The sequence below is a fragment of the Jaculus jaculus genome, chromosome 14 (assembly GCF_020740685.1).
Source record: "Jaculus jaculus isolate mJacJac1 chromosome 14, mJacJac1.mat.Y.cur, whole genome shotgun sequence".
In the NCBI taxonomy this organism is placed as follows: domain Eukaryota; kingdom Metazoa; phylum Chordata; class Mammalia; order Rodentia; family Dipodidae; genus Jaculus; species Jaculus jaculus.
In genome coordinates this window covers 20,371,001-20,394,746 of record NC_059115.1, presented here as the reverse complement: position 1 = coordinate 20,394,746, position 23,746 = coordinate 20,371,001, and the positions used below count along the sequence as shown (strand labels likewise).

Below are 23,746 nucleotides of genomic sequence, written 5' to 3'. Positions count from 1 at the left end.
TATAGTGATTCTCCTACCCCCACCTGGTCCTCCCAATCCTAAATCAGAAAGCAAAGGAGCTGTTCTCCTGCTTGTTTTTTTTTTTCTTTTTCAGGGCGGTCTCCCTCTAGCCCAGGCTGACCCTGACCGGGAACTCACTCTGTAGCTCCAGGCTGGCCTGGAACTCACAGTAGCATCCAAATACCTCAGCCTCCCCAGTGCGGGGACTATTGGCATGCCCCACCACCCCTAGCTTGTTTCTGGCTTTTTAGGTCAGCCGATTTAGGCCCATAGTAACATAGCCAAGCAGGATGGGATCTGGGGCTCAAGCCAGCTGCAGTGGCCGCGCACCCTCTCATGTCTCCCTCACTGGCTTTGAAGAGGCCGACTTTCGGGGGCCTCTGGACTTGTTCCTTCCCGGTCCTAGGCGATTCCCACAATGGTCACTGCTTGTGAGGCCCCTATGCAAATTGGGAGGGAGGGTGCTATCTCTGGGGTGCTGGGAGTGAGCAAAGAGGCAGCTCCTCCGAGATCTCTGCCTATTCTCCCCCACACTGGGAGACCGGGATCTGCTACTGCAGAGCAGAGACCTCACTTGTTCAAGGTCACGCATCCGGGTCAGCAGAAGACTGGGGTTTGGGATTTTGTTTCTGAACACGAACCCTAGGTTACTTTCTCCCTCCCAATTCCAAAGTCATGTTCCTAGTCGCTCCTTGTTGTTCTATTAGCCTAAGGTTGAGAGTTAGGAGGGAGGATGTAAGAAAAATGTCACCTAACCTCCCTTATGTTGCTCTTGAGGGTAAAATGACAAGACGAACTGTGTCCTACAGCAGAAGGGGTTGGGGGTCTAGAGCCTTGATTTTGAGGGAGGATGCTGAGGTCTGGAACTCTGACCCTGAGGAAGCAGGCTGGGGTCCGAGGGAAGAGGCGTGGGAGCTGGATGGTGAGGCTGAGGGAGGTGGTCTTGGCTTTGATCCCTGGGTCTGAGGGAGGAGGGCTGGGGTCTTGACCCTTGAGTCTGTGGGAGGAAGGTGGGGTCTGCCCCCTGTGCCTGCGGGAAGAGGGCTGGGGTCTGGACCCCGTGTCTGAGGGAGGAGGGCTTGGGCTCAGGACCCCCAGGTCTGAGTTGGGCACCTGAAAAGGGAAGCTGGCTTCGGTGTCTGGGTCGTGGCTGGGGGAGATGCGGAGGACGCGGGGTGCCGGCTGAGGGCGGGTAGGGGCCGGGCCGCAGTAACAAAGGCCTCTCCCTCCACGGAGCAACCCCCCCGGCCCCGCCTCCACGGCCCCCCGCCTCCCCTGATTGGCCGGCCTCCCTGCCCGTCAGCGCCGCCCCCCTCCCCGGGTCTGCAGCAGCTCGGGCCGCCTCGTCGCGCCCCCCCAGCCCCTCCCCCCGCCCCCGCCGCCCCCCGGGCCGGTGCAGCCGCAGGCGGGGTCCCCCTCCCCCTGCCCCTCCCCGGCTCTCGCGCCCCGACGCCCCCTCCCCCTCCGCGCCACCGCCGCGATGCCCCCCCCTGCGCCCGGGGCCCGGCTCCGGCTTCTCGCCGCCGCCGCCCTGGCCGGCCTGGCCGTCATCAGCCGAGGTACCGCAGCGCCGGGGGCGGGGGGCTCGGCCTGGACTCCGGGGGTCCGGGGCTGGGGATGGGCACGGGGAGGGAGCGGGCGCAGGGAACCCCTCCGGGATGCCCCTGGGGAACCCGGCTGCAGCCCTTGGCTAGGAAGGGGGTCTGGTCCTGGGGTGTCCGGATGCGCGCCCCTGGGACAGGGGTGCACCTCCCCAGCTTGCAGATTGGGCCTTGGGGCGAGGTTCACTTCTCCCGGCAAGCAAGGGGGTGCAGACACCTGCTCCCCGCCTGAGGCTGCATGGAGTGTGTGGTTACTGGTCGTGGATGGGCTCAGAAGCCAGATGACAGTTCCTGTCAAGCAGGGTCTATGAACTGAGTTGGGGTACCAGGCCTGGAAAGATACCCCATCTGAGATCTGGTCTTTGCATGGTGAAGAGGGGTATGCGTCTCTGGGCAGAGGTGGACTGGGAAGGATGTCTTCCCAGGGTCAGTAAGATGGGGAGACAGGCTGTCCACAGACTTGAAGTCTCAGGGCTAGGAAAATCAGGGAAGGGGCTGAAACTCCCCAGCTGGGTTCTTCAGGTTCCAAGTGTGGGCATTTGAGGCGTTGTGGAGGTGGGAAGGGATAGTCTTGGGGATGTAGGAACTTGGGGTGCTTGTGGGGCTGGGGATTCTGATGTGGAAGCTCCGATTGAATGCCTAGATGGAGAGATGGGTGGTTGGAGGACAGGAAAAGGAGGGACGGGACGTGAGGATTAACGCAGGTCTCAGGGGGGTCAGTGTGCTGGGATCTCTAGCCAAGCAGTAGGCAGTCCTGACTATGATCTATGGCCAGACCCCAGGCCCCTCTGCAGGGCCTGTCACCAGAGGGGTGCCCCTGAGGGTGCAGGAGATGAAGCCAAGAGGCTGCATGCCTAAGGATGGGTGCTCATGGAGACAAGGAACGTTTAATTCCAACGTTTCTGTGGGATTCCCCCATGTCCTCACCCCACCAGGTGTCAGAGTCAGGAATATGTTGCTCAGGGACAGGAGTCCCCAACACGGTGACCCCAGCAGCACTGTGGAGGCAGCTACTCTGGGGCCTGCAGCCCAGTCACCACGTCCGGGCTAAGGCGCACCTGCAGACATCCACAGCTACAGACAGCCCTGTCTGTGCAGGACGCCCACGTCCCCACACAGCTCCAACCGGCTGGGTCGGGGAAACAGATCCTGCCAGGGTCCAGCTAGGCCAGAGTATCCACACAGCTGACCACTGTTTGACTGCTAAAAGCTTTCTCCCCTCTGTCACTTTTCGTCCCTGTGTCTGGTCCATTTCTGGTGACTCTTGGCCCAGTTCTACTATTTGCTGGTGACATTCTGTGTCTGGGTTCTCTCTACATCCCTGCTGGCCGTAGCACAGGATCACATCTGTCAAATTGGCCCTTTATTATCATCCCACCCGATGCATCCCCACGTGTGAGTCCCTCCTCCCACCCCCGCCCCCGAGGAAGGGGCTCACTCTGGCCCAGGCTGACCTGGAATTCACTGTGGAGTCTCAGGCTAGCCTTGAACTCATGGCGATCCTCCCACCTCTGCCTCCCAAGTGCTGGGATTAAAGGCGTGCGCCACCACACCTCGGTCTGCCCTCCTCTTTTCTTTCTTCCTCACCAGTGCTCTAACCCTTGTTTACTTCTGTTCCCTTTCATTCTTCCATCCTCCCTCTCCTCCCTTCTTGCCCTTCTTGCTTTACCTGTGTGACCCACCACTACCCATCTCTTTATTCTCAAGGTAGCTTCCCTAAGTCCTGACCAAAGAAATCAGTATTTTGCAGGCACCCAGGCTTCACATCCACTCTTGAGAGAAAGGGGTCAGCAGCTCAGTAACTTCGTGGCTTTGCCCTTAGCTTTCTCCTGTTTTCACAAACTCACACCACATGCACTTCAACGCAGAGGGCAGGCTGGTCCTTGTAACTGTTTTTCCTAAAATAGAAGCAAATTCAGCCCATTTCTTGGCCTCTGGCTTATTTCCACTTAGCAAAACCTCCCTGGCATCAGTAACTATGAATCTACTTTTTTAAAATAAATCCTTTATGCCAACATCCACATATGGGTACATATTCATTCACAAAAGTAGGTATGACTTATTGTAACACATTTCGACACAATCAAGTGAAAGCCATGGCAAGTGTGTTGGAGACTCTTATTCCCAGGACGTGGGCAGTGGGGAGGGGACTGAACATCTAGCATCTCAAAATGAGGTTTGTGCCACCAGCCATCTGTAGCCTCTGTACTCCTGAGCTGGGCTCTGCTTTCTCGATGCCTTTTTCTTTTTTTTTTTAATATTTTATTTATTTACTTGAAGGGGATAGAGACGAGGTGAGAGAATGGGCGCACCAAGTCCTCCAGCCACTGCAGACAAATTCCAGATGCATGTGCCACCTTGTGCATCTGGCTTACGTGGGCACTGAGGAATTGTACCTGTATCCTTGGGCTTCGCGGGCAAACACCTTAACAACTTAGCCATCTCTCCAGCCTTTTTATTTTTTGAGACAGGGCCTCACACTCTGTAGTCCAGGTTGACCCGGAACTTACAGCAATTTTCCTGCCTCAACCTCCTGAGTGCCAATGACAGGTGTGTGCTACAGCACCCAGCTTATCATTAGCAAATATTGATTGTGTACACTAGCAATGTTGTAGGCACCAAAGTATTTATATTTACTTCAGATACTTGGGCCAGACAAAGTACTCATTCACAGAGCTTATATCACAGTGGGAAAGAGATACCAAAAGGCAAGGCTGCTGGCCAGCATTGAACTCCCCAACACCACATAAAGCCACAGAGTGGCTCACGTGTCTGTAATTCCAATGATCCTATGACAATGAGAGGTGGAGTCAAGAGAAACCAGAAGTTTGCAAGCCAGCTAGCTTGGTACACTTACGGTAGCCAAAACAAGGGAGACCCTATCTCAAGTAAGATGGAAGGAGGGGACAGACACTCCCAGATTGTTCTCAGACCTCCACACATCACACATGCTCTGTACACACACACACACACACACACACACACACACACACACACACACACACAGCTTCCAGGACTATGGAATCAGAAGACTCCCACCCCTATCCAAGGGTCTCAGCTTTGCCTGAGGGTCAAGGGGCCCTAAGAGATTCATACCTCCAACTTGCAGCTGTTGGGCTTGTCAGAAATACTTTTCTTTCATTTAAAGAACTCCCTTGCCTGTGACCTTCATTCCTTGATTCATGCCACTATTCTGGACCATTGAACCCATAGAGGGAAAACTCTGTGAGAGGCCTGTCACCAGAGAACCGCTCCCAGCCATCCTAAGCTTTTGGGCTACCACTTTCTAATTTTAGGGTTCTTTTTTTGAGATAGTGGTTTTGAGATTCTGTTGCCCAGGCTGGCCTCAAACTCACTGTGTAAGCTGGACCTGTCTCTGACTCAGGGTAGTCCTCCTGCTTCAGCCTCCTAAGTGCTGGGATTGCAGGCGTAAACCATGTTCAGCTCTTAGAATATCTTTTCTTTCTTTCTTTTTTGTTTTCTTGTTTTGTTTTTTGAGGTAGGGTTTCACTGTAGTCCAGGCTGACCTGGAGTTCACTATGTAGTGTCAGGGTGGCCTCGAACTCACAGTGATCCTCTTACCTCTGCCTCCCAAGTGCCGGGATTAAAGGTGTGTGCTACCACGCCCGGCTAGAATATCTTTTCTAATCTATCCTACATCCCAGTGAGGGATACTCGCTACCATTATCATTTACCATGGGGAAACTGAGTACCACGGAGGTCATAGAACTTGTGTGCCTGTGTGACAGAACTGGGCCTTGAACCTGGAGCCTCACTCATTTCCCAGGCTGTGCTGGGATGGGGTTGTTCCGGTGGATGTCTTTGGAGCATCTTGAAGGAATGACTGACCTCAGAAACATCTGTGAAACACACACAGCTCCATCCTTACCCAAGCCAGGGAAGTAGACGCCAAGCCAGGGCAGCAGTAGACATTTCTTAAAAAGGAAAGAGCTATTAGGCACAGCCAGCACTTCTTGGGCCCCTCTGTATGCCAGGTGCTGAGTTAAGCACTCTTAGGGTATCCCTCACAAAAGCCTTTGAAGTAACTCTTACTCATTTTCTGCAGATGGAGAAACAGAGGCTCAGCCTGGCCACAGATCCCATGGGCAAGAAATGTCAGGGCAGATATTTGGCTTCCCAGCCTAGGCTCCTCGGGATCTATTGTGGTGTCTGGAGACCTTCCACGCATGCTCTCTCACCACAAACTTTCCTGGTCTGAGAAAGACTCAGCCCTGGGACACACAAGCAAGCTTTAGAACAAGGGGCAGGGCCTCTCTGCCTTCAGTAGTCATGCTGATCTTGGAGGAAGGGGTCTTGAGGAATGAGTAGGAGGTCTAGAGTTGAAGAGCATCCTTATTCACAGGTAACACCGACCAGGAACCAAAGTCCCACTTTGAGGCGTGGGTGATGAGTTAATCACACATATCCTGGACTGTCTCCAACTCAACCTTGGTGCAAGGTTACATGTTCTGAGTTCTGGCTGTAGTTCACCTGGGCCACTAGAGAAGTCTCCTGTGTGAGGTCCCTAGAGAAGGAGTTTGTTGGCTCAGCAAGTGGAAGAGCCGAGAGAAAGGCGCAGCTAGGTCACACAGCAGCCAGGGAACTTGAAGAAGGAGAGTGACACAAGCTTGACAAATGGGTCATAGTCCCCAGGCCAACAGGAGCCATAGCAGGGACACCAATTAGCTGGCCTGGAAAGAGTCCCACGCAAGGGCTTTGTACCTCCATCTGTCAGTCCTGATTCCGCTAGGACATGTGCCTGCCTCAGGGCAGGTGAGGGGGTCCACTCGCCACCCCCGCAGTCCTGGTTTGTGGGTTCAACTCCTATGGGTGACGCTCTTGAAACCAGCACTGAGGGCCAGAACCTTGGACAGCTCCCCATTCCTCCAGGGCATCTGTTCTTGGTGGGGCAATGAAGTGTGATTTCCCGGGAGGAACTCCTGGCCAGGCCTGCAGGGTTTTTTGTTTGCCATTTCCGACACCAGACCAGAGACACACCCTTGAGTGCACAGGAAAATCGGGTCCCAAATGTAAGCCAGACAATGGTGGGGACCATGGTCTAGGACATCGTATGTCACCAGGAGTTTGATAGATCCTGAAGGGGGAGGGAGGTTTCTAGTCAGCCTAGGAAGGGATATTGGGGCCCTACATGGATGTTTTATGGACACACACACACTCATGCAGGCACGCACGCACGCAGCCATGCATGGCCTGATTGTAGGTGACAGTATGACTTTATGCACCTGACTCTCATCCAGGGCTAGCCTTTTGTATTAGAGGAGCTACCAAAGTGGGATGAGGAGGCAATGTCAGTTGGGGCTGCCAATGCCACGTGAAGGATGGGGCGCACACATGTGTGCGTGCGTGCGTGTGTGCGTGTTCATTCAAGTGTGACTGCCCCTCTTAGCAGCAGCTCCAAATGGAGGGCATCTGGGAGGCCTGGAAGCATGTGACATGGTGAGTCAGAGTGCCAGCCCTGTTTGGCCTGGGTGTCCCTCTGTGGCTGAGCATGACTGTCTGTCTGCTCCACACGACCTTCTGTCAGCTGTGTGTGTCTGGGGCTGCGGAGTTCCCTCTGAGCAGGACCGTAGCGCTGTGTGTGTAACCCAGAAGGTGGCCTGGCCCTGCATCTCTGTATCCCTGGGCCCTGCTGAGGACATGTGTGAGTGTGTGTCCGTCCAGCCTGTTGTTTACAGAGCCGTGTCCACTGTGACAGTGTTCACTGTGTGGTTTCCTCGCAACACAACAGTGGACCTGGCTATGTGAACCCAGACTGAGGGGCTTCATGGCTCAGTCCCAAGACCCAGGCTGGCCTGCTCTGCTGGCTCTGCCCTGGCCCCACCCTGAGGGACTGCTGATGAAGGGGACCCCTGGGAGTCACTGGGCCAGCACAGGCAATTAATTCATTAAATTAATTAGCAGCTCTTCCCAGGCTGGGGGGCAGGGCAGCCAGCACAAGGCCCGCCCACTGCAAGGCTCCAAACATCCAAGGTCACCCTCCCTCTCCTGTGCTGTCTCTGCTGCCTCCACGCCCAGCCCCCACTTTCTGGCCCTGGTCCAGCCCGCTGACCATGGAGTTGAATGGTGGGGGTGGTGGGCTGCGGGCTCTGCTGGCACGTGGAGTTGGACGTGGGCATGTGATGGCTTGTGTGTGGCTGGCTGTGCACCAGGCCTGAGCGCTGTGTGTCTGGAACGGATGTGTGTGCCTGATTCTGTGGAGATGACGGGTTCTGTATGTCTGTCCACACGTGTCTGAACTGATGCAAGTTTGCATCGGTGCGTATACATGTGTACATAGGTATGTGTGTTTACTGCACATTCTTTTCTGTGTTTTTATCTTCAGTGTGTGGTACGTGTGGATGGGTGTGCAGATGCACGTGACATGCAGAGGACAAGGGGCATCAGCTGTCCTCCTCTATTGCTCTTATGCCTTGAGGAAGAGCCTCTTATTGAACCTGGAGCTCCACAGTTTTTGGCTAGACTGGCTGACCGTTAAGCCCCAGTAATCTTCCTGTTTCCACTGTTCCCCCAGCACTGAGGTTACTGGTGTGAACAGCCACACTTGGATTTTATGTGGGTATTGGAGCTGGAACTCAGATCCTCATGGGCTCTTATCCACAGCTGTCTCCACAGTCCCCACACATTATTTTTTTAAAAACAATATTTACTTATTTATTTATTTGAGAGAGAGAGAGAGAGATACAGAAATAGGCAGGTAGAGAGAGAAAGAGAGTGGGTGCACCAGGGCCTCCAGCCACTGCAAATGAATTCCAGATGCATGTGCTCCCTTGTGCATCTGGTTTAAGTGGGTCCTGGGAAGCTGAACCTGGGTCCTTTAGCTTTGCAGGCAAGCGCCTTAACTGTGAAGCCATTTCTCCAGCCTAGTCCCTGTGCATTTTTATGCATGCATGTATACGGCATGCTCATCAATCCACACAGACATGCTTATGTGTGTTTATGTGTGTACCATGAGCACCTGCATGCATATACATCATTATGCGTCTAGGATGACAGTGCCCGTTTATGTGTGGTGTGACTTCTCCCGGGGGGATATGAACAAATGCCTCTTCACTCCAGAAGAGACACTGATGGTAGACGAAAGAAGTGATTCGCCCAAGTCTAACAGTGAACAAGTGAGTTTATTAGAGTTACTTACAGGAGCATGGAGGGAGGGTTCCTCACAGAAGCATAGGGGCTGCTATACCCGAAGGAAGAGTCTCCCCACCACCCCAGCAAGTTCACCACATACATATCCTCAGGGAATGTAAGACCTTGCGCCCTGCCTGCTGAGGCATCTCCGGGCTGCTCCAGGGCTTCCTCATGCACCTCATGACCCGTCCCTCCCTCCACGAGGGGATGTTAGGAGGCCTAAGCTTGGAAGCCACTCACATCAGTAATTGCAGCTGCCGTGACTTCAAGACAGCAACAGCCACACCACACCCAGGGGATAGCAAATGTGTGTACTGGGCGTGTGTCTCTGAATGCTGTATTCTGCAGCGTATGGGTTCTGTGGACTTATGGAGGAACTGTCACAGACATGTCTGTGTTTAATATGTGCACACATGTGTCTATGGTAGGTGTATACACGTGTCATGTAGTTGTGAGTCTCTTTACACATGCATAGGTACATATGTGTGTCTCTGTACACGGGTACCTGTGCACAGGCTGTAATTGGGGCTCATCCTTAATAATAACTGGGCCATGTAAGGCCCACTCTGTGAATCCTGGGGAAGGGACACGGTATATGCGTGCTCTGGGTGCGTGTGCTGTGTAAGGATCTCAGAGAACAATTAATTCATATGGCACTGGATGCAGATGTGTGGGTCACGGCGTGTATGCCCATGTCAGAGGGTCTTCCACGCCTGGCCCTGTCCCATCTGCCAAAGCTGAGGCAACCCCTCCCTCCCACAGGGCTGCTGTCCCAGAGCCTTGAGGTCAACTCACCGGCGGACAACTACACAGTGTGCGAAGGTGACAATGCCACCCTCAGGTATGTCCTCATGCAGGGCTTCAGATGTAGTGAGGCAGCCCCAGTCCTGGGAGAGCCAACCTCTTACCTTGGGGGACATTACCACCACTAGAAATCAGTCTGTGAGGGCTGTGGACACCAAGCCCAGAGCCAGCTCTAGGCCTCTCCCCTTCGGTTTAAGAAGTGGAGAGATGGCATGGGGCCCATGACTCAAAACTGTGTGGAGACCATGCAAACTGGAACTGCCTAGCAAGTGGAACAGAGGTACTGGTACCCTAGACTCTGTCCCACCATATTCAAGGTCCCTGTCCCCTTTCTCTGGTCTCTGTTCCCCTGTTTCTGGGTCTCTTTATCTCTCCCTCTGGTATTGATTTCTCACTGGGGTCTTTGTCCCCCTCTCCCCCTAGATCTTTGTGTGCCTGTCTCTCTCTGGGTGTATGTCCTTCTCCCTCTTTGTCTATTTCTCTCCCTCCCTCCCTCTCTCTCTCTCTCTCTCTCTCTCACTCCCTATTTCCCTGAGTCCCTGCCCCTCTCTCTCTTAGACTTAGAGACATAGCAAGGGTGGGTGGAGAAGCCCTTGTTATCCCACCTTGTCTCCGCTTCCTGTAGCTGCTTCATTGATGAGCATGTGACTCGTGTGGCCTGGCTGAACCGCTCAAACATCCTGTATGCTGGCAACGATCGCTGGACCAGTGACCCTCGGGTGCGCCTGCTGATCAACACTCCTGAAGAATTCTCCATCCTCATCACCCAGGTGGGACTGGGTGACGAAGGCCTCTATACCTGCTCCTTCCAGACCCGCCACCAGCCGTACACCACTCAGGTCTACCTCATCGTCCATGGTGAGCCCTGGTGGGGCATCAAGCGGGTGGAAAGGATGAGGAGGAAGCCAGGAGGGACATGATGGCAGATGCGCCTGACAGACCAACTGAGATGGTGGGGGCTCCTGCTGATTGGTCTAGCACATCTGCACTCTGCCCAGATGTTTCGTGGGAAACATCTGCGTGGATCATGAGAGCAGAGTCACATCCGCAGTGCCACTTCCATGTCATAGTTACAAGGCAGGAGAGATGGGAACGAGGGTTGGACAAGGTGCATGTGCCTTTGTTGAGGGACCATCCCAGCACTGTTCCAGGCACTGAAAACGTCCAGCCAGGCCTCTGTCCCCTCCCCCTTTGGAGCTTTTCCCAATGAGAGGCTCCAAGGGCGTCCCAGGGATGAAGCCTGAGATGAGACTTGGGGTCAGGCACAGAACTGGAAGCACAAAAGAAATGAGATCTCAACCCTCTTCCTCGAGCCCAAGCGGACAGACCCCAGTCCTGCTCCCTCAGATCCAGGAGCCCAGAGGCAACACTCCTTCCTCAAACTCAGGCTCTGGCTGACACCAGGCTGTCCTCTGGTCCCCCTTAACCACTTGTCGTTCCTCACAACGTCTACATATGCATGGCTACATTACTGCCTCCTCATCTTTCTCCTCCTCCTCTTTCTTTGAGGTAGGGTCTCACTCTAGCCCAGGCTGACCTGGAAGTCACTATGTAGTCTCAGGATGGCCTCCAACACACAACAATCCTCCCTCCTCTGCCTCCCAGTGCTGGGATTAAAGGTGTGTGCCACCATGCCCAGCCTCATCCCCCCCTTTTTTTTTTTTTTCACTTTATCTTAACTTGGTTTCTTTATCTTCTCATATCAATTCCTCTGTCCCTCTGTTTTGATTTTTTATTGCTTTAAAATTATTTACACAGGTTCTGGGGTGATAGTTCAGTCAGTAAAATGCGTGTCTCACAAGCATAAGGACCTGAGTTTCATCCCTAGAATCTACATTCTTAAAAAACTTTTTTTTTTTTTTTTTCAGGTAGGGTCCACTCTAGCTCAGGCTGACCTGGAATTCACTATGTAGTCTCAGGGTGGCCTTGAACTCATGGTGATCCTCCTACCTCGTCTCCCGAGTGCTGGGATTAAAGGTGTGCGCCAGCATGCCCGGCTTTAAAAACCTTTATTGACAGTTTCCATAAGTGTATGTAATAAGCCACCCCATGCACCCCCTCTCAAATCCACCCTCAGTCAAATCCCCTCCCCCTCTCAATCAGTCTCTTTTATTTTGATGGCATCATCTTTTCCTCCTATTATGATGGTCTTGTGCAGGTAGTATCAGGCACTATGACGTCATGGATATCCAGGCTGTTTTCTGTCTGGAGGAGCACGTTGTAAGGAGTCCTACCCTTCCTTTGGCTCTTACATTCTTTCTGCCACCTTTTCTGCAATGGGCCTTGAGCCTTGGAAGGTGTGATAGAGTGCTGAGCACTCCTCTGTCACTTTTTCTCTGCACTATGGTGCCTTTTGAGTCATCCCAGAGGCCACCACCATCTGAAAAGAGAAGCTTCTCTAACCAAAGGTGAGAGTAGCATTAATATATGGGTATGAACATTTTTAAAAGTGCTTACAGGGCAGTCTGGTGGGCATAATATAAGCATTTGTCCAGACAAAAGCAGGTGTTACTCTCTAGGGCTCATGACCTCCCCAGCCATAGGCACTGGCTGTGGTGGAGAATGTAGGTATCACCCAGTGCAATGATCCTCCCCCTTGCAGGGGACCTTGGGCCAAGAGAAAGAGAGAAAATGGGGGAAGGCCACTGGAGCGGGCCTCCAGTCCAGTTAGAGAGTGGTTGGTCTCCCCCATAACAGTCATGCCACTATTGCACCAGTTGGCACACTTGACTTGGCTGGCCAACCTTTCAGGGTCCCCTGCTGTTTAACACTGTTGATGACTTCTCTCTCTCCCAAAAGGCTGCATGCGGCATAGCTCCTCCAGCATCCTTACAACTAGTCAGTGTGGAGGAGGCTTCCAGCTCAGCTCTGGCTTGATTTCTCAGTGACCTGCAGCCCAAGCATGTGGAGTCTGTGGCAATAGTGTCTTTACCATCTTGTTCTGGTGGGCAACCAAGAGCCTGGGACATGGCCTATAATGTTTTGGGGCATTAGGGCAGAATCTACATCTTTAAAAGCCAGGCATGGTGGAGCACACTTGTAATCGCAGTGCTGGGCAGGTAGAGACAGGAGCATCCCCGAGGCTCACTGGCCAGACAGTTTATCCTAATTGGCAAGGTCCATGACCAGGGGAGGCCCAGTCTCAAAAACAACAAATAAGGGCTGGAGAGATGCCTTAGCGGTTAAGGTGTAAGGACTCATGTTCAACTCTCCATGTCCCATGTAAGCCAGATACAATGATGCAAGTGTGCAATGTTCCACATGCACACACGGGGGCACATGTTCACAAGGGGGTGCATATATCTAGAGTTACATTGTAGGGGCTTGGAAGCTGCCAATTTTCTCCCCCTCTTTTCCCCTCCCCCATATCCCTCTCTCTCTGTCTCTCTCTCACATAAAAAAGGACCAGTCTGGGCTCGAGAGATGGCTTAGCGGTTAAGGTGCTTGCCTGCAAAGCCAAAGGACCCAGTTTTGATTTCCCAGGACCCATGTAAGCCAGATGCACAAGGTGACACACGAATCTGGAGTTTGTTTGCAGCGGCTAGACACTTTGGCATGCCCATTCTCTCTCTTTCTCTTTCTCTCTGTCAAATAATAAATGAATAAAAAATTTTTAAGGGCAGTCTATTGGGCTTGCCTCAAAAACAAAAAATAATAAATAAGTTCCTGAGGTTTGCACTTAGCGTTTTCCTCTGGCACACCTGCATAAGTGTGCACACCCTGCTCCCCCCACACACTGTGAACACGCACATGAACAAATGATTTATATAGCAAACACCCACGTGGCTCTTCCTTTGTGGTGAATTCTATAGATATCTTCTCATTAGAGCTTTCCTCCTGTCTGGGGAAGATGTGACACTATTTTCCCTGTCCTAAGACATGTTGCATATATTTTCTCTCTTTCCCATTTGAACATTCTCTACACAGGCTGCCCTCTTGTTACTGAGATTATTGGCCAAGCTTCTTTTTTTCATTTTTCCTAGTAAAACATGAAGCAGGCGGCCCTCTCAAAAACCCTGTCTTGGGTTTGACACAGGGCCATCTCCTGAAGGCCCAGACACCTCCCCTTGTGCGGGTCCTGCACGGCTGTGCTTTGGCTGTGAGGCTGGAACACAGGGTCTGGTTCCTGAGCATATCACAATACTTTCTCTGTTCCTGGCCTCCCATCTCTCCAGTTGCTCCCTGCTCCGTGGCACTTCTGCTGGTGTTAGAAGAGGCTCCAGGGTCTGAGGGAGAAGGCCCAGGGTCTGGACCCCTGGGCCTGAAGGAGGAGGCCTGGGGACTGGACCTCTATGTCTGAGGGAATAAAGACTGCATCTGGACTCCTGGGTCTGAGGGAGGAGGCTGGGGCCTGAATCTTTGGATCTGGCAGATGAGGCCAGAATCTAGACCTCTGAGTCTAGAGAGAAGGGGTGATGCTTAAGACTTGGCTCTGAGGGACAACACTGGGTTTGTGCCCTGGGGTTTGAGGTGGGAAGATTGGGTCTGGACTCTTGGGTCCGACGAAGGAAGGCTGGTATCTGAAACCTTGGGCCTGAACTGGGGGGCTGGGGCCTAGAAGTGGATCTGATGGGGAGAACCCGGGTCTGGACCTGGGCCTGAGGTAGCAGAGGGCTGGGAAAGCATGTGTAGCTAATGCTCCTCTCCTCGGCCTGCAGTCCCTGCCCGCATTGTGAACATCTCCTCACCTGTGACCGTGAATGAGGGGGGCAATGTGAATTTGCTCTGCCTCGCTGTGGGGCGTCCAGAGCCCACTGTCACCTGGAGGCAGCTCCGAGGTAAGGATCACCCTCAGCTGTAGCCTGGGCCCCTCCATCTCCCTAGCTGGGTTCCTAGACATGCCCCCTTGGACTTTCCTTCACTCTGAGCTTGCACCCCCTGCCCCGCCAGCCACTCTGGTGACTTGATTCATCCTCCCACCCTGATCCCCAGCTCTATCAAAGTTGACTTTTGGCACCTTAGTTGTTAACTTTCCCACCGTGGGCTGGCGCCTCCTGCATGTTACCTGACAAGCCCTGCACAGCCTCGGATATCCCGGACTGAGGTCTCACCAGATGCCCTAGGCCAGCTTGCAGCCTATGCCTGCCACTCTGCCACTTCCCTGCCCCATCCGTAACCTCTCCTCTGCCGGATGCTGTTCCTCAGTGGTTTGAAAGTGTGGTCCCCAAACCTCACCATCTGCATCCCCTGACAGCTGCCAAAACTGCACATTCCCAGGACCCTGCTCAGATCCAGAGTCAATCAGGGCTACCTTCACCTCAGCCTGCAACCTGTATAGTGAGCTTGGGGAACCTCAGCTCCCCCAAATATAGCACCAATCTGTTGGCCGTAGGACGGCCCAGGGCCAGAACAGCACCAACCAACCCATTCACCTGCGTTTCCACCCCGTAGAGACCAAATCTCTGGCTTTTCACCACCAGCGTCCTCGCAGACCCACGATACCTACCAATCACTGGGTTCTGGTGTGCGGTTGTTCCCAGATGCTCAGATCCCAGTGGTGCCTCTGCATTCTGTCCATGGTGTCTCAGAACCCTAGGTCCTGGTCTGGGAAACTTTAAGACCAAGCCAGGGGCAAGCCTTTAATCCCAGAATTCGGGAGGCAGAAGTAGGAGGATTAATGTGAGTTCAAGGCCAGCCTGGGACTATATAGTGAATTTCAGGTCAGTCTGGGATAGAGTGAGACCCTACCTGGGAGGGGGTGGAGGAAAGAAAAAAAACAAACAAACAAAACCCAAAACCACTAAGTCCTAGAGGGTCCTCTGTGACCATGGCTGTCTCACAAGAGCCCATATACCTGGATTACTGACCTCCAGTCACCATATCCCAATTCCCTGAACCCCAAGAGCTAGACCCCGGAACTCTGGCCCCTCTGGCACTGGGTCTGTATCTTCAGGATCCTTGAGAAAGAAAAACCAAGAACAAGGGGCATCTCCACATGCCCTCAACCTCACCCTGCTCGAGTCCCACATCCCCGGATCTCCTGCACCCCCGCACGTTCCAGGTCCCCACCGCACTGGGTTCCAAGCTCCCCAACCCCATCCTCACTGCTGCCCTGCCCCCACAGGCCTCCTCCCCCTCCTGCTGACCCGGGCACTCCAGGCCCCTGCAGTGCCAGTCCCGCTGATGTGTGTCCGTGTTGTGCCCGTGTTGTCCCGTGTTAAGTGTTTGTGTCCGGCCCTGCCCCCTCCTCCCCCTCCCCCTCTCCCCTTCCCCACAGACGGCTTCACCTCGGAGGGCGAGATCCTGGAGATTTCGGACATCCAGAGGGGCCAGGCCGGGGAGTACGAGTGCGTCACTCACAACGGGGTTAACTCCGTGCCCGACAGCCGCCGCGTGCTCGTCACAGTCAACTGTGAGCACGAAGGGGGCCACGGGGCACATAGGGGTTCGGCGATCCCGTGGGCCTTGGGAGGAAGAGGAGTGGGAAGGAGGAGGAGGAGGAGGAGGGAGAGGAGCAGGAGGAGGGGGGAGGAGGAGGGAAGAAGAGGGAAGGAGGAGGAAGAGGAGGAGGAGTGGGGAAGAAGAGGTGCAGGAGGAGGAGGAGGGAGGAGGAGGGAAAGGAGGAGGAACAGGAGGAGGGGGAGGAGGGAAGAGGAAGAGGGAGAGGAAGAGGAGGAGTGGGGCGGAAGAGTGGGGGAGGAGGGAAGAGGAGAGGGAGGAGGGGAAGGAGGAGGGAAGAGGGAGAGGAGGAGGAGGGGAAAGGAGGAAAGAAGAGGAGGAAGAGGAGGAGGAGGAAGAAGGAGAAGGGAAGAGGAGGAAACAGCAGGAGGAGTGGAGATAACGAGGGGGAGGAGGGGGAGGAAGAGGAGCGGAATCGAGGAGGGGAAGGAGGAGGGAAGAGGAGGAGAAGGGGGAGGAGGAGGGAGGGGAGGAGGAATGTGGGCTGAGGGAGGAGGGCGCCGGAAACCCGACACAGCCTTGGAAGCAAGCGCAGGCCTCGCCCCTCGCCAGATCCCCCGACCATCACCGACGTGACCAGCGCGCGCACCGCCCTGGGCCGGGCCGCCCTCCTGCGCTGCGAAGCCATGGCGGTGCCCCCGGCAGACTTCCAGTGGTACAAGGATGACAGACTGTGAGGACAGACACAGACACCAGGCCGGGCCCCAGGGAAGGGAGCGAGGGAGGGCCTTGGTCTCTTGGATTGCAGGGCTGCTGGGCGGGGGACGAGCTGTCCCGGGTCCCCAACAAGTGAGCGTCCGTCTGCCAGGTTAAGGGGTCTGTGGCCCGCAGAGTCCATTTTGGGTACCAGGGTGATGGCTGCTGAGGTCCCTTTCCCCGGGAGAAGATCTGGGGTGATCTGAAGGTGTGGCGGGCAGGCTTAAGGGAATCACTGAAGCCGGGTGTGGGAGCCCCCAGGGACTGAGGGCACACCGCGGGGGTGCGCCTGCAGAAGGGATCCTTGGGGACGCCAGGGCAGGGGTGCTGCGCTCCGGCCTGACCCTGACCCCGGCCTAACTAACCCTGACCAGGCTGAGCGGCGGCGCGGCCGAGGGCCTGAAGGTGCAGACGGAGCGCACCCGCTCCATGCTTCTCTTCGCCAACGTGAGCGCCCGGCACTACGGCAACTACACCTGCCGCGCGGCCAACCGGCTCGGAGCTTCCAGCGCCTCCATGCGGCTCCTGCGTGCGTCTGCACCGGCGGCGGGGTCCGGGGACCCGGGTGGGCTGGGCTGGGGGCGTGGGTGGGACCTGGACTGCTGTGCGGGGCCGTGGGGTGGTGACGCAGGGACCAGCTCAGAATTAAGAAAACGCAGACAATGCTAGTGAGTAAGGGAACTCTGGGACGGTAGAGCTCTTACCTGGCATGCCCGAAGCCCTGGGTTCCATCCCTAGCGCTACGTAAGTAAACCGGGCGTGGGGTTGCACGCCCACGATCCCAACACTTGGGAAGTGGAGACAGGATCATCGGGAGTTTAAGGTCATCCACGGCTGCTTAGGGAGTTCAAGGCTAGCATGGGCTAGATGAGACCCTTCCTCAGAGAAACAAGCTGGTTGGGGTGGTTACAGGACAGCCTGGGTTAGAGTGAGACCCCCACCTTAAAAAGAAGGGGGGAGGAGGGAAGGGAAGGAGGAAGGAAGGAAGGGAAGAAGGATGGAGGAGGAATATTTACTAGGCGCCCACCACTAAGGACTGTTCACTGTGGACATTGCAGTGCTTAAAAACCACAAGGGCTGGAGACTCTCAGAGCTTATAGACTAGCAGAAAATATGTATATATAATATTTATATATATATATATGGCAGACAAGTACATACAGAAATAGAGAGATACATGTGCAAAACAAGTTTGTATCTTGACCAGAGCTAGAGAGGAAAGACAGGATTGGGGGTAGAAGGTCTGAGATAAAGTCAGCAGAGAGAGCTTCCTGGAAGCAGAGTCCAGTGCTTCCCCGGCAGAGGGGCGGAGGGAAGGGAGATGGCCGAGAGGAGAGAGGCACCCTGAGGGTGCAGAGCGTCAGCTGTGGTTAGAGAGGAAGCGACAGCTCACAGCAATGGTTGCGTTTTGGAATTCACTGCACGCAGGGCAGGGCCACTGGAGGCTGTTCAGCAGGAAAGTGACATGTAGTTGACAGCCTCTTTGACTGAGGGATGGACAGGGCTGGGTGGAAGCAGGGAGCCCAGAGACAAGGCTGGCGCAGGAACCCAGAGCTGCCTTGGCTGGTGGGAAGACCCCGTGTCCCCGGGGCTGGGAAGGTGAATGCTGAGAAAAAGGGAAGCGGAATCAGATTCAGAGCTGGGGCATGGTGACCAAGGCCTGCCATCCTAGCTACTCAGGAGACTCAGCGGGAGGATCCAAAGTTTAAGGTCCGCCTAGACTACAGGATGAGTTCAAGGTCAGTCTGGGCAACTCAATGAGACACCCTGTGTCAAAATAAAGGAATAAGAGTGCTTGGCCAGGTGTGGTGGCATAGGTCATTAGTCTCCCCACCCAGGAGACTGAGGCAGGGGGAGTGCAGTTGAGTTTGAAATCAGCCTGGAGTGAACTTCAGGTCAGCCTAGGCTAGAGTAAAACCCTGCTTTTGGAAGAAAAAAATAGAAGCAACACTGGAAATGTATGTACCTCAGAGACAGAGATATGGTCTAAAATCCACAGTCCACAGTGAGGGCCTGAAGACGTATCTCCTAGCGGAGTGCATTGCCAGCATTGAAAAAGCAAAACAAAACACCAAAGTCGTTCTGAGGTTTAGGAGAAAAGAACTAGTGGAAGGACTACTTTTTAAAAATATTTTATTTTTATGTATTATATATATAGAGAGAACGGGTGTGCCAGGGCCTCTAGGCACTGCAAATGAACTCCAGACTCATGTGCCACCATGTGCATCTGGCTTACATGGGTTCTGGGGAATTGAACCTGGGCTTTTGCAGGCAAGTGCCTTAACTGCTAAGCCATCTCACCAGCCCTGGAAGGATTCCTTAGCAAGGAAAGAAAGACCGTGAGAGGCTGGAGCTCATACAAAAGAAGTGGGGAAGATCCAGAGCAGAAAAGTAGACGCAAGGACTCAAAGCCCCAGAGAGATGGACTCACAGGGATCCTTAGAGACTGACGTTCACTCGATGTCTCCCCACCTCCACCTCTCTCCATGACAATCTCTCTTTCCCCAGGCCCAGGAACCCTGGAGAACTCAGCTCCAAGGCCCCCAGGGTCCCTGACCCTCCTCTCCGCCCTGGGCTGGCTGTGGTGGAGAATGTAGCTGTCACCCAGCGCAAGGAGCCTCCCCCTGCAGGGGGCCTCGGGCCAAGAGCAAGAGAGAAAAGGGGGGAAGCAAGCGCCGTGGGTCTCGAAGGGGATGGAGGAGCTGTCAGCCACGGAGGGAGAAGAGAGGAAGAGGAGGAGGAGGAAGAAAGATCTTTAGAGAACCCATCACTGTGAGGGATAACGCAAAATTATGCATCTTTCTACAGCCATTCTCGCCACCCGTTCACATTTCCGATTGTGATCCACCCCCAGCCACCCCACACCCCTCTCTTAGCTCAGGCTGTTAACTGGCTCGTGTGTGTGGGTGGGTTGTGAGTGTGAGCCCGCATGTTGTTTGTGTGTGTGTGAGAGAGAGAGAAAGAGAGAGAGAGGGTAGGCTGGGGGGAGGGGACTAGGAGTCCTCCGTCCCTGGCACCCCTATGGCCCTGGCCCAACCTGGCTGCCTCTCTCTTCTGGCTAGAGGTAGGTATAGGGGCTTCGTGGTGGAAGCTTCCAAAAGACTACTGCCAGGTTCCACTTTCCCATATATGCACGCATACCCACCCTTCCCCCTGTTGAAGGGGGGCCCCTGGGCCGGCAGGTGAGGTAGGTGTCAGGTGTCATCCAGCCTCTGTGAACAGGTGGGGACCTCCTTCACAGCTCAGTTCCTCCCAGCTCTGCCACCAGCTGTCTGCAGCCAGAGGCCCCGTCGCTAGCTCAGTGGCCTGAGACCTTCCTCCCTTGCCCTGCCCTTCCCTCCCCTGGACTTTCTGGCCCTCTCCTGGGCCAATCGGTGCTTCCATTCTACTGTCAGTGCTTTGCCCCGCCCCCACCTCCACTCCCCTTGGCCACAGTGGCACCCACCAGCTGCCTTCGGGGGCTCTTGCAGCTGGCCCACAGGTGTGGGCTCCCTGGCCACCTGCTCCTTGGCTTCTCCACTCTCTGTACCTCCCAAAGGCTGCCCTGACTGCCTTCCCATACACTCAGATACACATGTGCGCGCACGCGCGCGCACACACACACACACACACACACACACACCAGCGACTGACCAGCAATAGATCTGTCTCCAGCTGTCCTGCAGCCTGTAATCATCAGTAGTCCCCTCAAGGGGGTTCACTGTTACCAGGACAGGACTCTGACAGGCTCTGAGTGTGGGAAGATTCCAGCCCAGTACACTGCACTTCACAGCAGGGGGAAGAGAGGCAAACCGCAGATATCCTGAGCCCATGGAAAGGCACCATGTTGCACACCCTGACTTTGATAACCACCCACCCCAAACCACACCATCCAGCGCCTGGTTGGGAAGAGGGCAGAGAGGAGCAGGGGTCAAGGGGCAGTGACTGTACCTCAGACGGGGGCGTGGGCCCCATCCCACATTGTCTTCCATTCCCAGGGTCCGGGATGGGGTGGGGAGGGGAAAGGGTATAGGGGAGGGGGTGGGGGCCCTGGGGGCCGTGTTCCAATTCATGGGGAGTGTTGAGACCACCACACCAATAAACGCCTTTTTCCAAAGTCCTGGTCTGAAGATGCCCATGCCATTAAGGATTTGCTTGAGTGGAGGGGTAAAGAGTGGCCCATGAGTGGAGAATCCCCAGTGCCATTCCAACCTTCACCTTCTAGAATCATTGCCGGTGGACCTTCATTGACCTAAGCCTCTCAGAAGAGTGAGTCTGTTTCCTTCCATGATTGGATCAGGGATGAGCACATGGCCTACTCAGGCCAATGAGAAGATGTACAGGCTCCAAGGAGGCTATCCCCAAGGCAAATGGGGCTCACTCATGCACCCTACACGTGGAGGGCTGGGACTGTGGGGTCAGCTCTGGTGAGGAAGACGTCATGGGGAGGATGAGACTAAGAAGGGCTGGGCGACACCAGGGGAAGAATGACAGATCCTGAGCCCATGAGGAGTCAGAGAAGCCAGATCAAAACGCACCTGAAGACCACCTTCCTTTACACAAGCAATAAAGTCCCCTGATGCTTTTTAAAAAATTAGTTTTACTTATTTGCAAGCAGAGAAAGGAGAGGGAATGGGTGTGACTGGGCCTTCTACCACTGCAAATGAACTCCAGAAGTCTGCTCCACTTTTACATCTGGCTTTACATGGGTACTGGGGATTTGAACCAAGACAGTCAGGCTTTACAAGCAGGTGCCTTTAGCTAATAAGCACCCTCTCCAGCTCCCTTTTTCTGAAAAAAAAAAAAAAAATTGCCAGGCATGGTGGTACATGCCTTTAATCCCAGCACTCAGGAGGCAGAAGTAGGAGGATCGTTCAGGCCACCCTGAGACTACATAGTGTCAGCCTGAGCTACAGTGAAACTTTACCTTAAAATTTTTTTAAAAAAATAAAAGTTCCCTGCTTCTTAAGCTTTTTGATTTCATTTCATTTGAGAAAGAGAGGGACAAAGAGGCAGGTAGAGAGACAGAGAGACTGGGCATGCCAGGGCCTTCAGCCACTGCAAATGAACTGCAGAAGCATGTGCCACCTTATGCATCTGGCTTATTTGAGTCCTGGGGAATCAAACCTGGGTCCTTTGGCTTCGCAGACAAGTGCCTTAACTGCTAAGTCACCTTTCCAGCCCCTCCCTGCTTTTTAAATATTTATGTATTTACCAGGAGAGAGAGAATGAATTGAGAATGAGCACATCAGGGCTTCTTGCCTCTGCAAATGAACTCCAGATATATGTGCCACTTTGTACACCTGACTTTATGTGGGTACTGGGGAACTGAACCAGGGCCCCCACGTTTTGCAAGCAAGCACCGTCAATCACTGAGCCATCTTTCCAGCCTAAAGTCCCCTGTTTTACATAAGCCAGTGTGTGTCAGGTTTTCTCTCATTAGTGATCAAAAACAGTAATGAGGACTGAACCCAGAGTATTGTATACATGACGGGCAGGCCCTTTACTTCACTGGTGGAATCCAGGCAGGCTAAACAATGCCCCCAGCCCCTGTGGACTCTAGGTAGATGTTCTATCACTGAGCCACATCCTCAGGCCCTTGTTGTAAATGTTAGACAAAAACTCCAGCACCTCACTGAGGATTCTAGGCAGGGGGTGTATAGCTGAGCTCTGGCCCCAAGCTCTTCACTGGTGGATTCTAGGCAGCGGCTTTCCCACTAAGTCTTGCTTCCTTTTCTTCACTGCTGGATGCAAGGCAAGAGTTCCACTGCTGAGTCAAGCCCTCAGCCCCTTACTGGTGGACTGTAGACAAGGGTTCCACTGCCTAACCATGCCCCCTAGATCTTGGTGTTTTGTTATGTTTGTTTCCAAAGTAGGGTTTCACCTTAGCCTAGGCTGACCTGGAACTCACTCGAGGCTGGCCTAGAACTTAACCATGATCCTACCAAAGCCTCCTGAGTGCTGGGATTAAAGATGCACCCTGCCATGCTCAACCATACTTGGTGTTTTGAGACGGGGTCTCACTATGAAACCTAGGCTGGCCTTGAACCCTAGATGCTTCTGCCTCAACCTCTCAAGTGCCACAATTCCAGGCCTTCACCACCAAGCCTGGTTTTATATTGTTACTGCATCCAGAAGAATCATCACTGCTGTACCCCTAAATTCTCAACAAGAACCTCAATTGAAAAAGGAAGATGTATCATGTTAAGCGCAGCAGCGATGCCAGCCTTCACTGGCCCCTTTGATCAGTGAATAAGTATTTATTGATTGTCTGCTATATGCCAGACTCTGCCTTCACTGCTGAGATAATAGTATGCTCTGTGCCTTCAAGAAGTTCTCAGTTTGGAGAGGGAATATGAACGACAAAAGTCATTATGAGCCGGCCTGAGCTGGGCATGGTGTCGCATGCCTTTAATCCTAGCACTGGGGAGGCAGAGGTAGGAGGAGTGCTGTGAGTTCAAGGCCACCCTGAGACTACATAGTGAATTCCAGGTCAGCCTGAATACAGTAGGACCCTACCTCAAAAAAATAACAAAAAGAAAAAGAAAAAAAGAAAGTAAGTGAAAGAAATCATTTTGCTCTTATATATGAGGAGGAGGAAGCCAGGGATGGTGGGACTTAAGGTTTTGTTCTATGGAAGGGAAAAGCCCTTTGAGATGGTAATGACTACTTTGAAACATGATTATTCAATGGCATAGAGAAAAGAGAAGTATCCAGGTGTTAAGAACTCTAGGGGCAATGAACTGCAGGAAAAAAACCAGAGACTTATGGCTGAGGGAAAGCTACAGGGGGCAGGATAGTCTTGGGAAGGAGTGTCATGGAGGCCAGCAGGGGTCAAACCACAGACCTTGAAGGTCAGTATGCAGGGTCTCAGTGACTCTAAAGCGCACTGTGCAACCACAGAAGTATTGAAAGAGAAGCTGGGTGTGGCAGAGCACACCTGTAATCCCAGAACTGAGGAAGCTCAAGCAAGAGACTCATGAGTTTAAGGCCAGCCTTGGCTACGTAGTGAGACCCTGTCTCAAATAACCAAAAAAGGAAGCTGAGCATGGCAACACATACCTGTAATCCCAGCACTTGGGATGGTGAGGCAGGAGGATCATAAATTCAAGGTCAGC

General features: G+C 53.8%; 1 protein-coding gene across 1 annotated transcript; it reads left to right on the top strand.

The window, feature by feature from the left end:
• The first annotated feature begins 1,480 nt into the window (after nt 1-1,480).
• Nucleotides 1,481-20,634, top strand: Iglon5 (IgLON family member 5). Its single transcript, XM_045133209.1, has 8 exons — nt 1,481-1,559; nt 9,513-9,591; nt 10,180-10,412; nt 14,213-14,332; nt 15,772-15,906; nt 16,506-16,626; nt 17,024-17,178; nt 19,158-20,634. Exons 1-8 carry the CDS (start codon nt 1,481-1,483, stop codon nt 19,244-19,246), a joined length of 1,011 nt encoding a protein of 336 aa, XP_044989144.1. The 3' UTR covers nt 19,247-20,634.
• Nucleotides 20,635-23,746: the final 3,112 nt, after the last annotated feature.

Coding starts and splice junctions, on each gene's coding strand:
- Iglon5 (XM_045133209.1), top strand. CDS start 1,481: ATGCCCCCCCCTGCGCCCGGGGCCCGGCTCCGGCTTCTCGCCGCCGCC. Junction 1,560..9,512: donor CCTGGCCGTCATCAGCCGAG/GTACCGCAGCGC, acceptor TCCCTCCCACAG/GGCTGCTGTCCCAGAGCCTT. Junction 14,333..15,771: donor CACCTGGAGGCAGCTCCGAG/GTAAGGATCACC, acceptor CCTTCCCCACAG/ACGGCTTCACCTCGGAGGGC.